At 41.1% G+C, this 16,831-nt stretch overlaps 1 protein-coding gene across 1 annotated transcript in view; it reads right to left on the reverse strand.

Annotated features, from left to right (window-relative positions):
* Positions 1–16,831, reverse strand: part of LOC118422367 (hemicentin-2-like) — a 43,118-nt gene that overhangs the window by 22,557 nt on the left and 3,730 nt on the right. The window contains exons 5-19 of the mRNA XM_035829887.1: positions 14,390–14,644; positions 13,727–14,041; positions 13,237–13,362; positions 12,771–12,953; positions 12,332–12,432; positions 8,801–8,927; positions 8,362–8,667; positions 7,997–8,141; positions 7,614–7,729; positions 7,128–7,382; positions 6,244–6,555; positions 5,719–5,844; positions 5,208–5,390; positions 1,454–1,579; positions 625–924 (exon numbers count right to left, since the gene is read on the reverse strand). Coding sequence (XP_035685780.1) covers positions 625–924; positions 1,454–1,579; positions 5,208–5,390; positions 5,719–5,844; positions 6,244–6,555; positions 7,128–7,382; positions 7,614–7,729; positions 7,997–8,141; positions 8,362–8,667; positions 8,801–8,927; positions 12,332–12,432; positions 12,771–12,953; positions 13,237–13,362; positions 13,727–14,041; positions 14,390–14,644 — 2,976 coding nt within the window. The remainder of the gene's footprint in view (positions 1–624; positions 925–1,453; positions 1,580–5,207; positions 5,391–5,718; positions 5,845–6,243; positions 6,556–7,127; positions 7,383–7,613; positions 7,730–7,996; positions 8,142–8,361; positions 8,668–8,800; positions 8,928–12,331; positions 12,433–12,770; positions 12,954–13,236; positions 13,363–13,726; positions 14,042–14,389; positions 14,645–16,831) is intronic.

Genomic DNA, 16,831 nt, shown 5'->3' on the forward strand with positions numbered 1-16,831 from the left:
ATGCTGGCAGCAGGACTGCTGTCCACCAGGCAGGTTAGGGTTGCCGGCTCTCCCTCCACAGCGGTCACGGATGGAACAAGGACTGAGACGGCTGGAGCGTCTGCAATAACGCGTTAACTTCGTAAGAATCGATGTTTCTTTGTGTCAGGGTCAACTAATATTGACAGTTTTGTTATAACGTATTAGAAATTGTAGATGAAGGGACCCTCATGTAAACTAGTGCAACAGATGAACGCATATGTGCCCTCCTTTTGGGGAAATGTAGATCCTTATACCATATCAACCAACTCATGCATCTTCTTTACCATTTACAATGTACCAAAGGATTCATTTTATTGCTCCTATAATCGATGTTACATTCTCACTTTGCTGCATCAGAGATAAATATTATCGACAGTTACCTTATTAGCTAAGGGGCCCTCGTGGAAACTATTGAGGTACGTGTAATACCAAATGGACAAAAATACATATTTGTATAGATTTCTTTCTAAAGATGACGCAACATAGATGGAAACTGAATCAAATGTTTATTACGTGGAAGAGGCTGTTATTATTGAATAGAACTGTTTAGTCATAGGCAATTTTGTCAGCTAGGATCTTACCATTATCAGTAATTGAACTTACAATGAACCCGTAGAACACTCCATGACTCTTGTACAGGCGTGATTTCCGGGAATGGCTGACTGGCCCTGCAGGTCAAGTTCATTCCGTTGTCCCACTTGGTCAGCTGTGGAATAATGAGCTCAGCTTCAACTTGACCTTGGCTCTCCTGCCGCCTGACTTGCTGCCCAGTGAAAGCCCGAGTGCCGTTGTACCAGGTCATCTCTGGTAGCGGGTTCCCTCCAGAAGAGACACACCGTAACACAAGCTGCTGGCCAACCTTACTGGGAACCTCCAAACCTCTCAGTAGGGGTGGGGTGGGAACTGGAACTAAAGAAGCATGGAGATTTCAACTTCTTTGTAAGATGTGAAATGTATTGTATTATAAGTATATCAAAGTCGTATGGATCGTTTAAATGTATCAATTCAATCTATTGATGAGCTTTTGATCATAAAACTTGATTTTTAAGAATTAGAAACTATAAAGAAATGTACTATCTTACCTATAACTGTTAACTTAGCTTCTTTCGGAGTCAGGGCAAGATTTTCACACCTGTACATTCCTTCATCCTCCATTTTAACATCTTGTATTTGTAGATGATACTCCCCATTTTTTTCGTCACCAACCAACTGAAAAAGAAATTGTCATTCTGGTTCCCGACATAGTAGCGTTACGTACGAATTGCGAGCTTTATCTGCCTTGGTTAATGCCTTGTTGTTAATAAAAGTATAACCTTGAAACGCCTTTAAATTTCTAAGTACCCGAGTTAATGCTTTATTATTGGTAACAATATGACCTTGAAACGCTGGTACCCCTGCCTCACTCTCCGGCCAATAGACACGGTCCTGAAACCAGGTGGCCCCGACCAGGTAACCATGTCCTCTGGCGACAGGTCACGGAAACTGCACCGAAGTGTTGCGGTGGCGCCTAGTAGAACAGCGGTTGGCATTGGAACTGCCTCATAGCTGGCACCGTTTGCTGCAAAACAAATCATAAACCTCATTAGGAAAGCAATATAGAAATTAATGATAAAGTCTTTTGCTTGTGAACTTAATGAATCATTCAATTTTGAATGCAAATGATATCCATACCTTTAATTTTTTTATCGTAAAGTTAGCTCAGTCAATTAATTTACGTTTAAATTAGCCTGCTTAGTCAACTAGCTGTAATTTATAATATTGTACATCCATGATTTCTCCCAGAAGTGTTGAAATATAGGCGTGCTTAAAGGCGGGATAGTTTCCAGCTGTGGAGACTTCATGCTAAAGACTTCCTAAACCCTCAGTCTTCCAACTGTACAGGAATCCTAATGGCGTCCTTGAAAACCTGACCTCTCTAATTATAAAACACGTTGGAGGAATAGAAATGGAGACGGAAATGTTAGAAAAAGCACAGTAGATGATAACCATTGCCCATTGGGGTAATACATCAAATACAGGTTGATGGATCACCGGAAGTAGTTGTAAAAGCAGGTAGGAGACTTATGCTGCATGTAATATATGATAAAGGCTGCATGGGTGCTTTCAGTTGATGAATATATCCAATGAAATAAAAGCTGCTGAAGCATACACATCACCTTTTTACAATATACCGGCATTGAGACCCCGCCGTGGGTTATTGTAAACAATACACACATATGGGTGTTCCTTACGTAAGGCTTGAGTTGAGACCTTAACACTAACCATAGTGGTATCTCATGTATCTCCCCTCTATGTCAGACAGTAAGCCCGATATTTATGGTCAAGTAGATGGCAATCGCTAGAGGCCAATGTCCGAGACATCTATATTGGAGATCGCACATTGACCAATTACCGCAATAGATATACCTACCACTATTAGCAGCACAAGGCATGACAGTGCAAAACGTTTCTAGACATATTAGAAATAGCTGATGAATATTGACTGCGGTGTTTGTATCGTGCAGATAACCAAAACACGTACCTGCTTGGAGAAAGAATAATGCGGTAAAACAAAGCAGCTCCAGACGAATGTTCACACACGAGGCCATCTTGTTACGTCTTGATACAGCAGATGCTCCAGTGCTACAGTAAGCCACAGCCATCAACATTGCAGGGCGTAAACCTATTTTTAACCAGGAAGCTCCCAGTGGGCTAGGAAGCGTCTCATCTGCCTGTTCACAGCCCGATTCAGTGTGTATCAGTCCGCGCACACGCACAGACCCAGGCCCTAAATGAAAGCCTTCTGCGGCCCTCGGGGAAAGCTGAACACATTAGTTTGGCTGGAAGATCCAAGTAATGTGTTCCAATTACATTATGTCATCCATAATGCATAGCCTAAGTCACTTAGTACAGATTTGGTGCACAACTTCCAGGAACAATCACATCAGGAACTTGCAGAAGGCTGAAAATTTGTCTGAGAGAGAAATAGATACACTAACTATCAATGCAAACCTATTATAAAAGGCAAATGATGCCGCTATCAATAACATTGCTGCCAAATAGGCCAGTTAGTCTTACTTGTTCATGGGTGTCAATGATGAAAGATTTGAATCTTTGCTATAGAACCCTGGACTGATATTATTTGTCTACAGGAAGAAAAATATACTGAGCGATTTCTTTTATAGTAATTGGGATGATTTTGTTTTCATGTCTTGTCTGATTAAGGCGAAAACCTAACCACTTGCTGGTGGTGATGACACAAGCGATCTGTACTAGAACTGCAGAGACGGTACAAAATTAACAGTCGTGATTATGTGTCTCCATCTGCGTCTATCGGTACATATTGTATCATTTTACCAGATTAACCCGCGAAAACTGCTAATTCCTACATCTTTAACTACATGGTCTTTAACAACCCCGTTAGTCCCTCCGAATATTGACATATTTAGGATTCATTAACGAAGTAGAAAATGTCACTCAAATGCAACATGGTACCTGGTACATAATGTGCGACCCCTTGCGACCAACTGATTATTGCATTACTACAAATCAAAGGGACAGCCCCAGGATTTACTTTGTTACGTAAATCATACTTTCAAATTCTCACCTATAATTCGTACTGATAGAATGACGACGCATATACAGGCATTACAGTTTGGCCTTTATTTCATTTTCAAATGTTAAGCGTGTACAAATAGTGGTTAAAAGCAGTCCTTATTGCGCACGACATGATCACAGTTATTACCTTTAATATTAGTTATGTACATATCCTACGGCATAACTACCAGTAGATGTTGTTGGTATTACTATGATTGCGAATTGATGAGACATATTCACGACAATTTTTCGGTCAAAGTTGTCTCTTAATTGTGTTGAGAATTTGCTACGTCACACTAATAACAAGTAACACGCCTTACTTACTAATTTTATAATCACAAATACAGTACGATCTGTTACACACGACCACACCACAACCATTCGCTGACTACGTCTAAACCATTAACGTTACACTAGCTATGCACTGTTTAGTTACCGTAAGCTGCATCACAAAGGACAAATATCTAAGGTCAGGTATCCAAAAACCACAATGTTTTTCAGGACAAAACATTTTTTGTCTATCAACGGGTAAACCTGGAACAGGTAGTAGCTGCTATCTTAAAGCAGGGATCGAAATACTTTTTCTGCACATGTGCAAGTAACATTGAAATTTACCTGTACCTGACAAATTTTACCTGCACAACTATGAACTTAAGAATTATGAATCATACTAAAATTGTTCAGGAACCATGCAGTGCTATATTCTTTCATACTACAATGCAGCTAATAACAATCCATACACACCTAGATCATAGGACATTTATGTAAAACCCAGTACATGGACCAGTGCAGGTTAGGTGCAGGTAGACACCAGAAAAACCTGCACAACTCCAATTTTACCTGCACTAACCTGCCTATGCAGGTGATATTTCCAGCCCTGTTCAAGTGTAAACTTGCAACCGGGCAGCTCCAATAGTAAATCATTTACGCATATACTCTGAGACAAGCCCCCATCCCCCAAAGCCTTGAAGTCCCTTCCAACCAATACGTACAATCACCAATGTAGATCCTTATAATCAATTAATAAAGGTGTGGCATCAATGTGACATCAAAAATGGATGGTCTGATGCTGTCTAGTGATGAATATCTGAAACTCCGGTACAGTCTAGAGTCTAGACAACGTGACGCCACTTTCTTGGAAATAATCTTAGGGGTATGATTACTTTAAGTCACGAAGCGTCATTTCAGGATATTACAGATTATTCTCTATCTTGTCAAAGTTCTGCATTCAAGTCCGCAGTATCTATTCAGACATATGATGAGCATCGTCTTCTTTCCTTGATTTTATGATAGTTATTTGCTCTTGACCTGCTTTTCACACCCGATGATGTAAATGCCATGAAATGGCTCCTCCTTCTGTTACACAGAGTAAGGAGGAAGAGACGAGGAGTGGACCAAACCTGGAAAAGATAAATCATTGATGTATCAAATAGCAAAGTATAATACAAAATGTAATACAAGTATAAGAGTCAGATACAGTTGAGAGATTCAAACGGCATTGTCTAAGACTAATGATTTTTTCGTTCGTTTTTTTTTTTTTTTTTTTATTTTTCCAACGGTTTCTAAGTTATCATTGGAAGACAGAAAATATATGTTCAACAGAAATGTACCCGAGTAGGACAGTCCCACGGACTCCCATTTCTTGTCCCCCCGAGGCGGAGGGCGCGGTTTGAGAGTCCCGTACATCTCCTGTAGCTCCTGTAGGTCCTCCACACCGGAGTCAATGGTGCCGGTCTGGTACACGTACTTCGGCACGGGCGGCATCGGGCGGGACGCTGGCAGCTCAAGGGGGTCTGAAAATAGCACAGCGACTCGGGCAGTTAAATGTTGGGCCCATAACTTCTCTGGTGTTGTTTCTGTCCAATCTCGATTTAGCGGCAATTTCTATCTTACCAAAATATGCTGATGTCGGCCATGGGAGTATATCGTATAATAGTCCTCATCAACTTTACCGCATTTCGTGTATACAACCGCAATATATAAGGGCTCTTTCTCGACTACGTAGTAACGTTTAGAAATTATTGAAGTGTTAACTGTAAAAGAGCCATGCGATTACAGTACAATTTCTTTGGACGTTGAAAGCATACTTTAGATATACGGCAAAGTTAGTTGCACCCATACCGTCTATATGAGACGTGCATATCCAGCCCTTTCTCTTAGCGATGAACACCAGAAGCGCCGCCAGTGTCACCAGTAGTATCGCCCCGGCAGCGATAGAAGTGATGACGATAACGTTGGGGATAAACTCTGTGGAGCAGTTTACAATATTTAGCTGTATAAACGTATGTGTTACAAAATGTTCAAACACGTCAGTAGTGCAGCTGTCAAAATTTGATGAACTATCCTATTTCCATCAAAAATATTTTGTACAGTCTACATTTCTGCTACGGGTCAATATTGCAAGAAGAAATACAAGCTGTACAGTAGTAATGTTTTCGTGTGTGTGTGTTTGTGGCCGAAGACGATAAATAAGGAATGCGTACGCGGATTGCCTTTATATTTGATTGTGGGAAAGTCTCCAAGTCGATCAAACCTTGAAAGCTACGTTTTGGGCTCAAAGCAACTTGTAATGGTTCTGAAGCGGAACTTTCGGTGTTAATATCTCGTGAAAAACAAAATGCTATTTGACTAGACATGTCGTAGTACCTTCGATCTCCACGTGAATATTCCGCATGACCGACCCAAACATGTTCGTTGTCTTACAGACATAATCTCCACCATCCTTCACGCCAACATCCGGGATACTCAGTGTTGACGTCATCTTCTGGTTTCTCCTAGTCGTCACGATGTGAGAAGTGGTGCTGTCTAGTTCTGTCTCCATCCCGTACTTGTTTCTCCATATCCATGCGACATTAGACGGTAAAGGGTCGGCAGAAACCGCACAATCAAGTCGGACTGTTTCTCCAGCTGCTGCAGACAGCATCGCCGAGTTTCCGTGTCCATCAAGATATGGCTTTCCTGTACAATAGCATAAGTAGCATAGTTGTCCTCTGTCAGCAAGGCTAGCATTTTGTTATAGTTACAGTGTTGAACAGCCACACCGATGAATAAAGAATAAATATTTCAAAGTACACGTTGACAAATTTGAATATAACTTTATGTCTATGGACACTCGAATTACATACTACAGTAACTGTTTGATGAGTAGAATGAGTATTACATTCTAGTAAGATCTCTATATCATGCCAATCTTAGTTGTCCTTCCAGATATGGTTTTCCTGTGGAGAGTCATACATGTTCTTGAAGTTATATCTTGAAGGACTTGAACATATGGCTAATTAGCAATACATGCGTTAAAATGTTTGACATGCACTATCAGCGAGTAATACCTATTGTAAGTCTTTCAATAGGTACATAAGGTTGATAAGTCACCTGGGAACAACGTTCTCTGTACACTACAAAATTTTTTATTAAAGACTGACTTTTCAGTGACTTTATCTAGCCTCCCAACCATTCTTAAGGCAACATTGGCCCATAAGATTCTAAATCAGTACAATTGTGCATCAGGTTATCACTTCTACGGCACTAACCTATGACATCGATGTGTACATCCTTGGTGCTTTGTGCAAATCCGTTGCTAATAGCGACGCACTGGTACGTCCCCTCCACGTCATAGCTCACCCGGTGGAACCGGAGCGGGTTTTCCCAGTACAAGTTTGTATCCTTCCGCCACCACTTCACTCTCGGTGTCGGATTTCCCTCCGCCAAACAGTCCAAGGAGAAGTCATCATCCCCTTGCTGAACGGTGATCTTATTCTCCATGGAAGGATCAACCCTTGGCGGGTCTGCAGAATAAAATCCAAGGGTCATATCAGTTTAGATGTCTCCTTATGTCAATATTGGCTATGGTCAAATTCTACTTAACATCCCTACAGTTTCCGATATGGCTAAATATCCCTATACGAGAATGCCCGTCTCTGCTACATAGGGCACGTCTGTAAGCTGACTCAGGTCTAGTGCAAAGTTCCTTTCTCCAATCCGATGTTTATGTTCATGTATACGGATGTTGTACGTACACAGCACGTCTAGCGACACAGTCCCCACAGCCATGGGAAGCACTCCGTTGTCTGCTGTACACTGATAAATCCCTGCGTCTTGCCGAGACGTACTGGGGAGCCGGAAAGTGCCCTTCCTGCATTACATATGGGAAATGTTAGGTAGTTTTTCATGAAATCACTTCACAACCTTTGTTCATGTAATTTTGTGCTATTTAGGGCCAAACTAAAACAATGGTCCTAGCAGTAAAGTTTGACCAGAGGAAATAATGGATTACCAAACACGCAAACACACAGAGAGAGGGAGACACACACACACACACACACAAACACACACCACACAGCACATAAAGGTTACTACTTACAGTACAGCAGCTAAAGACACTCCTCACAAAGATCCTTACCCGTTGTCCCCATCCGGAACAGGACGACCCTGTATTGTCCAGGTGATGCTCGCAGAAGGATTGCTGTCAACCAGGCAGGATAAAACTGCAGGATCCCCCTCTTTGACTCGAACCGACGTGGTTGGAACAGATATACTTGGCGGATCTTTGACGAAAACAAGATATTTGTTGTAGAATGTGTTAGATAAGGGTGCAATAAAGATTATAACTTATTAAGTTTAAACAAATTTGTTTCAATAATAAAGATTTTGAGCTTGCAGCTTGTAAAGTGGCAAGATGACATGTGGCAAAGATCACTTTAATGCTTATTTGCGCTGCTATGATCTGCGTTGATAAGATCAGCTTGATAAGATCAAGCTACTTACAATTCACCTGTATGACAGCCCACGATTCCTTAGCAGAAGTTATCTCCGGAAACGGCTGGCTGGCTCTGCAGGTCAGGTTCATGCCGTTATCCCATCTGGTCGGACGCCGGAGGATCAGGTTAGCTTCAATTTGATCTCCCCGTTGTTGCCGTCTCACGTACCGCTCCGTAACCGCCTCCGTGCCGTTGTACCAGGTGAGCTGAGGAGGCGGGTTTCCTCCTGAAGACGTACAGCTGAGCTCCAGCTGCTGCCCCGCCGTGCCGGGCACTTCTGCACCGCTCAGGGTGGGCGGCTGGGGCACTGGCACTGGAATGTGTTTTGACGATACATGAAACGCTTTAGGTGCAAATCCAATTATTTTCCACCAATCACATTTATAAGAAAATGCTCCAAGTGAAAATTAGAGGAAACAGAAAATTAACATAAAGCATTTACCTACCCACAACAGTCAACTTTACTTCTTTAGGAGACAGGCCAAAGATGTTACACATGTAAGGTCCCGCGTCCTCCAAGCGAGCGTCTTGAATCTGTAAATGAAATTCTCCTCTCTGCGCGTCACCAACAACCTGCACATATGTAAATGATCTACTGATGAGCTTATAGAATGATGTTATCAGGCTGAAAAATCACTCAATAAACAGTTTCTTTATTCATAACCAGTTACCATGTCAACAATGTTATACCACATAAAAATCATAATCATATACGTGGTCCCAATATAAGGTATTTTCATATATTAAAAATAATATAGTAAGTGTACATTTTGTATATTCTATTTGGGATACGCTTAACGTCATCCAAGGCACGCATGTAAGACAGCAAATTGCGACATCGATAACAAAACTATGTAACCTGGTGGCGCGGGTAATTAGGATTTACTCTTCGGCCGGACGCGATAGCTCTCATGTCAGGTGGTCCGCTCCAAATTACAACATCCTCTGGCGACAGTCCGCGGAAACTGCAGCGAAGAATAGCCGTATTCCCCAGTAGGACTGCAGTGGGCGCTGGAACCTCATTGAAACTGACACCCCAAGCTTGGATGGAGATATAAAGAGTGTTAGCAGCAAATCATACATTTTATAGTAAATTATACACTATAAAAAATAGCACTTCGCCTTTTGATTTGAAAGTTACTCATATCAACCGACATATCTTAGGTATCAATTGTAATGAATCTACTTGTAAATATGACTATATTGGTAATCTGGAATCATGTATTGCAAAAGGATTAGATGACCTATGATGGAACCCATCGTGGCGAGGTTGTAGGTTGCCGGGTCAATTAGAGAGCCTTCAATGCAGGTTCTGCACGCTTGCTATCTCACAACAGGCACTCTAAAAGTAATCTTCGGGCAGAGAAATCATGATCATTTGCAACAGTATCTGCATTATTGGTTCAAGGTTAGAGCTAAGCCTGATGTAACCTTGGCTATTCACGGAGGCTCGTTACACTCAGGGACTGAACTGAACATGAAATATGCAACTGCTTTTCCTCTCATTATTGATTTTCAAATACTTAAAAGGACCTGGTTCTTTCAATATCTTTGTATAATTTTTTTTTTAATTTAGCACAAACTGAAAGATATATCAAATCAACCAGGTGCATTAATACTTTTACATGTTACGCTTTCACAACTGTCAATTTTCCTTCAAGTTAGAATTGATCACTTCTACTCTCTATTATTGTCCGGGTTACCGTTTCACAATAACGAGAACAGAAATGTCAAACATTAAGTACATGTGATTGATGGTGGTTTTGGAGCAATGATCCTATCGTGTAATTCCCGTCCTCAGAGATGGCAGAACAGAAAGCTGTCAGTGAGCTGGTGGTGCGATATGATTTCTTATTTACCCATGGTTTGGTTCTAATGGACCAGAAGACTGAATAGGTTTGTCTGTCAGATTTCTGTAAAAGACGGCTATGTGAGAAGATGGTATCGTCTCTTGGCGAATCAATTGATGATATAAACACAATCAAGCAAGCGTCTCATCTGCCTGTTCACAGCCCGATCCAGTGTGTATCAGTCCGCGCACACCCACAGACCCAGGTTCTAACTGAAAGCCTTCTGCGGCCCTCGGGGAAAGCTGAACACATTAGTTCGGCTGGAAGATGCAAGTAATGTGTTCCAATTACATTATGTCATCCATAATGCATAGCCTAAGTCAGTTAGTAAAGATTTGGTGCACAACTTCCAGGAACAATCACATCAGCAACTTGCAGAAGGCTGCATATTCGTCTGCGCGAAGAATCAAAATGCTCACCCTAATAAGGAAGCAGTGCTTGTGAAGATGATGTTATTGATAACTTATCAACAAATTTGTAGAATATCATAAATGCCAAAAGCTTTTGGACCTTGATAATACGCGCATTTCAAAGCTATATTTAATGCAAAACATGCATATTTTTCAAGTTAACGAATGATTGAATGATCCACAAGAAATTTGAGGCTTGTCCGTCCTAAAATGGGGTCATAGAGATAATGTCATTTAGCGGATGCTTTAGTTTAAATACGTTTTCTAGGGATGAGAGTGATGTGCAGTGAGGACGCCTGCGGTCACTGTTGTTACTGCAGGCTTGAGTTACCATCCATTAGAAGATGGGACTTAATCTATGTGATAGGATGGATGGTCGATATGAGACATCGCTTTTGAGCAGATAAGTATTCTTTATTACTTAAGTAGCGCCACATTAGACAGTAAGTAGTAAGGGAAAGGGGTTGTTACCCTGTAAGGCGAGGCATAACCCCAACGGTGCTGTATAACACCGTATGTCTCTACTACTACTACTACTACTAGACAGTACATACACACCATGTACTCTGTTTTCATGCTCCTGCACAAAAGAAACAGCTGAAATCGGGGCATACTTAAAGGCAGCGATGCTCAGATCATACCCTCGATTTTACTCGTTTCCATCAGACATAATGCTTGAACTGAAACCTCGTGCAATACATGAGACGTTGTGACTGGAATATATTTGCTTAGTTGCAACGTTTCATGATGGAAGACTTATGACTAGGATATAGGAAGCAATAACATACACATACCTCCACATTTAGGAAACCACATGGCATCACATGCGTTAGCAAGCTAACATAACATATGCTTGTAATTTTTATTGTACATTAGATACGAGTTATCAAATTGGTGCGTCTTAAACAACGTTTAATAACTTCATGTATTTTGTAATACATGGCTCGATTGCACTTCACATCAAGATCTAGACTACTACGATATAGGTATACGATGTATATAAGCTTTTTCAAAATTGTTCAAATATCTATTTCTAGTCCATAATCACTCATAGATGCTATAAGAAAAAATCACGCTATTGTTACATTTTGCACATTTCCAATTAGTATTGTGCAATAGTAGTTTCAACAATCTACTATTAGGTAGATATTTGTTAGATTACAAAGTGTCACATCTAGTTAAACGTCCAAATAACTTTCGCAGCGAAGTGAATGCGATGGAAAAGGACACAGCCTTTCATGCAATCATTTCTTTGGATTTCATCTTATGACAGACGAAGAACATCAGCATTCAGCCATCGTCATTATACAGCTGCAGAGCATCTCCGTTTCCTCCCTTCATTCGTAAACTTCAGATGCCACTAAACCAACGGCAACAGACTAGAAGACATACAATAGAAACAATTATGATAGTTAGGTTTATGCATGGAATATGACTTTGCTCAGTTCGAGTTGTAGACGTAAAGTTACTGGTATACATGGAGTGACGAGATCCATAGTTGCCAGCTTAATGGATCAACTGTATGTTTTAATATTGAAATATATATCATGTCCAAAACACTTTTTTTTCTTAAACTATAAAATTTTCAAAACAACAACAAGCATACTTAAATGAGATTACCAGATTGCAACACTCAAGTTAAACACAGTTTTAGTAAAATAAAGTTTGACACTGGAGCATGATTTAATTCACATTTTTGCCTGAGAAAACGGCGTACCTGAACTGTGATTGGTGCAACATTCCAGTGGGCAGGGTCGTAACGACGGGACCATTCTTCTGTGGGGTACGGAGGGAGGGATGTCGAGTGGACTAATGGTCCTGAGAAAAAAAACTACATCGTCATCTTTTCAAGAACTATAATTGAAGATGCACTACTTAAAGATCAACTTTGAATCAAAGAAGACTAAAATGATGCTACTTGAATAAGTGAAAATTGTATTTTTATGAATGAATAAACACCTGAGTGAAGTGAGAAAAGTTATGTCAAATTTCTTTCCAATGGGTCCAAGGTCGGTAGCAAATCACACTTGAACCGAGGCCTTCTAGGTTCCTGGCCAAATATCGTGCTGTTAGGCAACACAACCCTAGTGCTGTCATAGTTAGACTTGCTCTAAGACTTACGTTAAGAAAAGCCCCCAATTGATACGGTAACCTACCTGCATTCGGGAGTCGTGCCGATGTCCAGTCCGTGTCCCCCCGTGGCGGAGGGCGCGGTTTGAGAGTCCCGTACATCTCCTGTAGCTCCTGTAGGTCCTCCACACCGGAGTCAATGGTGCCGGTCTGGTACACGTACTTCGGCACGGGCGGCATCGGGCGGGACACTGGGACTCGGAAAGGTTCTGAGAACAACAGATGCCCTGATACTTAAATCAAATTCATCGACAAGGTAATGTTGGTGAGAGTAATAACGGTTACGATTGATGCCTCTATGGCTAAATGAGTTGCAGCTCCTGGTTCCGATTAGTTGACAACGGAGGAAACTGCTGACTTAGGTGCCATTGGGCACTACAGGGTTTTCGACAAACGACAATTACGGTTACATGTATCATTCATGCAAATACAGACACGTACCCTTGGACAGTGCAGACTAACATGCATATACTGATATCAGAAAGACCATACCATCTATGTGAGACTTGCAGATCCAGCCCCTTTTCTTTGCATAGATCACCAGAACAACTGCAGTTGTGACCAGTAATATGGCACCAGCAGAGACAGACGCTATAATGATCATCTTAGGTAAGGACCCTTTACGGAAAAAGAGAAGGATATGAAGAGTATTCACAAGGCATAAGTTAGTCAAGCAACTAAATAGATTTTGAAAACAGGCGTTTCAAGTAGTAACGTTATACCATACCTTCACACCTTCATCTAAAAAAATTGGCATTATTTCAAAAGAGGAACTATGAGGCTATCTACATTAAGCCCATCGCCTGTACCTTACCAGAGACGGCCAGACATCATGTATAGGTTTCCGGTCATTTCAACTTAAAAGGGTTAGAGGACAGAGGTCAAGTTGTTAGAAAGTTGTTGGTAACTGCGTATCGAAGTAACGAGTCAATTCTTAGTATTTCTATTACATTCATAGATGAACCTCCATAAGAATCTTAACCTGTGATGTCAAGACGAATATTCCGTCTGACAGATCCGAAGACGTTCGACGCCGTGCAGATGTAGTTCCCGCTGTTCTTCACAGTGACGTCAGGTATGGTCAGTGCTGACGTCATTCCCTGGCCCTCCTCATTGATAACTATGTTACTGCTCACACCCGCTGATAGTTCCTTCTCTGCTCCATCGTCATCTCTCCAGATCCAGCTGATTTTAGACGGCAATGGGTCAGCAGCAACCGTGCAGCTCATTCGAACTGCTTCTCCCACCGCGGCAGATATTGGTGATGAGCCTGTCTTCCTTTGCAGTATGGGTTTTCCTGAACGAAAGACCGATAAATTTTGCTTAATGTATATGAGTTTTTAATGATCATGACATTTGTATCTATGAAATATGGTATTTAGAAATGTGGACGTTATGACCTCCGTACATGATTTCGTCAGATTGGATAATCACAGGAGAACAATCTTCTAACCAGCCAGGACTTGCCCGAAGAAAATGACAAGCAGTCACCCAAAATTTGGCTTTGACTTTTATGTCTTACGGTTAGAATAAAGACCCTTACTGTCCCTGGACATAATGATGCCCGACAAAAGCAGGCACATAGCGTTTCTGTAATCATACTACTTTGTATGATAACGCTTCAATACAATGGCTTTCAACTAACCCACTACATCGATGAAGGTGTCTCTAGCCTCCAGAGGGAATCCGTCGCTTGTGGCGACGCACTGATACGTCCCCTCCACGTCATAGCTCACCCGGTGGAACCGGAGCGGGTTTTCCCAGTACAAGTTTGTATCCTTCCGCCGCCACCGTACCCGCGGTTCCGGATTGCCGTCCGCCAGACATTTCAAAGAGAAGCCATCGTTGCCTTGCTGGACGGTAACCTTCTTCTCCATGGAGGGATCGATTAACGGGCGGTCTGCACATCAGAAAAGGTTGTGATAGCTACAAGCATAATGTCATATTTACTAGCCATTTCTGTGAAACGTGCAAGCTTAACACAGCACGAAAACAACTATTTAAGCAAAGTTTCAGAGATACGTATAAAAACCTTAAAGGCGGAGAAATATTTCAGAAGATTTTAAGATCTATTAAAGGCATCGGAAACATACATCTGGCCTTTACGTAAGATTTCAGCGTTTGTAAATGTAACTTAATCTGTCGTGTTTCTTTACGTGAATTTTACATGTATTTTAGTATGCCGAAAAGACAACTTAAATGTCTCAAAAGTTATAAAAAATCATCCGTTTTACTGTTTTACCACTGTGGTAATATTTCAAGTTTTAAATATAAAACTGACAAATACCGTTTCTCTAGATCTGTTTACCAAACTTACCTCGGCTATGTCAAATATAATAAGCCTTTGTCTGGCGTTTGATAAAGCATTGCGTCATCTGTTTTAAAACAGTGGCAAGATTTACTGTCAAAACTGACAATTGCGTTTTCCGGGACAAAATGTTATGTTAATACCTCAGAAAAGTCAAATACAATATTCTTCTATGTTGTTTGTTCCGAAAGCAAATGACGTATTCGATCTTTCTGTGCGCAATTTTTGATTCGAACAGGGAATACCTCTTACGTTTAGCTTATATGCGCTCCCTTACGTTACATGAAATGCTGCGTTTTTCTGTTGAATATACGGCATCTGTAATCTATTTCAAACCGCCGTTTACGCAAAGAAGGGGGGATTCCCCGGTTTAGCTTATATGTTGCCAAGAGGTATATGAAATGTTGCGTATTTCTGTTAAACATACGACATGTTTAATCTTTGAATCAAGGCAGTTTAAGTGAACATGGGGAGACCTCCTCCGTTTAGCTTATGTTGCCAAGACGTATATAAAATGTTGGGTATTTCTGTTGAACATACGACATTTTTAATCTTTGAATCCGCTCAGTTTAAGCAAACAAGGGAGACCTCCCCCGTTAGCTTATATGTTGCCAAAACTGTACATGAAATGTTGCGTATTTCTGTTAAACATACAACATGTTTAATCTTTGAATCCGCGCAGTTTAAGCGAACTAGGGGAGACCTCCCCCCTTTAGCTTATATGTTGCCAAAACGTTTATGAAATGTTGCGTATTTCTGTTGAACATACGACATGTTTAATCTTTGAATCCGCGCAGTTTAAGCGAACTAGGGGAGACCTCCCCCCTTTAGCTTATATGTTGCCAAAACGTTTATGAAATGTTGCGTATTTCTGTTGAACATACAACATGTTTAATCTTTGAATCCACGCAGTTTAAGCGAACTAGGGGAGACCTCCCCCGTTTAGCTTATATGTTGCCAAAACGTACATGAAATGTTGCGTATTTCTGTTGAACATACGACATGTTTAATCTTTGAATCCGCGCAGTTTAAACGAACTAGGGGAGACCTCCCCCGTTTAACTTATATGTTGTCAAGACGTATATGAAATGTTGGGTATTTCTGTTGAACATACGACATTTTTAATCTTTGAATCCGTGCACTTTTAAGCGAACATGGGGAGACCTCCTCCGTTTAGCTTATATGTTGCCAAAACGTATATAAAATTTTGCGTATTTCTGTTGAACATACGACATGTTTAATCTTTGAATCCGCGCAGTTTAAGCGAACTAGGGGAGACCTCCCCCGTTTAGCTTATATGTTGCCAAAACTGTACATGAAATGTTGCGTATTTCTGTTGAACATACGGCATGTTTAATCTTTGAATCCGCGTAGTTTAAGCGAACTAGGGGAGACCTCCCCCGTTTAGCTTATATGTTGCCAAAACTGTACATGAAATGTTGCGTATTTCTGTTGAACATACGACATGTTTAATCTTTGAATCCGCGCAGTTTAAACGAACTAGGGGAGACCTCCCCCGTTTAACTTATATGTTGTCAAGACGTATATGAAGTGTTGGGTATTTCTGTTGAACATACGACATGTTTAATCTTTGAATCCGCGCAGTTTAAGCGAACACGGGGAGACCTCCCCCGTTTAGCTTATATGTTGCCAAAACGTACATGAAATGTTGCGTATTTCTGTTGAACATACGACATGTTTAATCTTTGAATCCGCGCAGTTTAAGCGAACACGGGGACACCTCCCACGTTTAGTTTATATGTTGCCAAAACGTATATG

This window comes from Branchiostoma floridae, chromosome 9, assembly GCF_000003815.2.
Source record: "Branchiostoma floridae strain S238N-H82 chromosome 9, Bfl_VNyyK, whole genome shotgun sequence".
NCBI lineage: Eukaryota > Metazoa > Chordata > Leptocardii > Amphioxiformes > Branchiostomatidae > Branchiostoma > Branchiostoma floridae.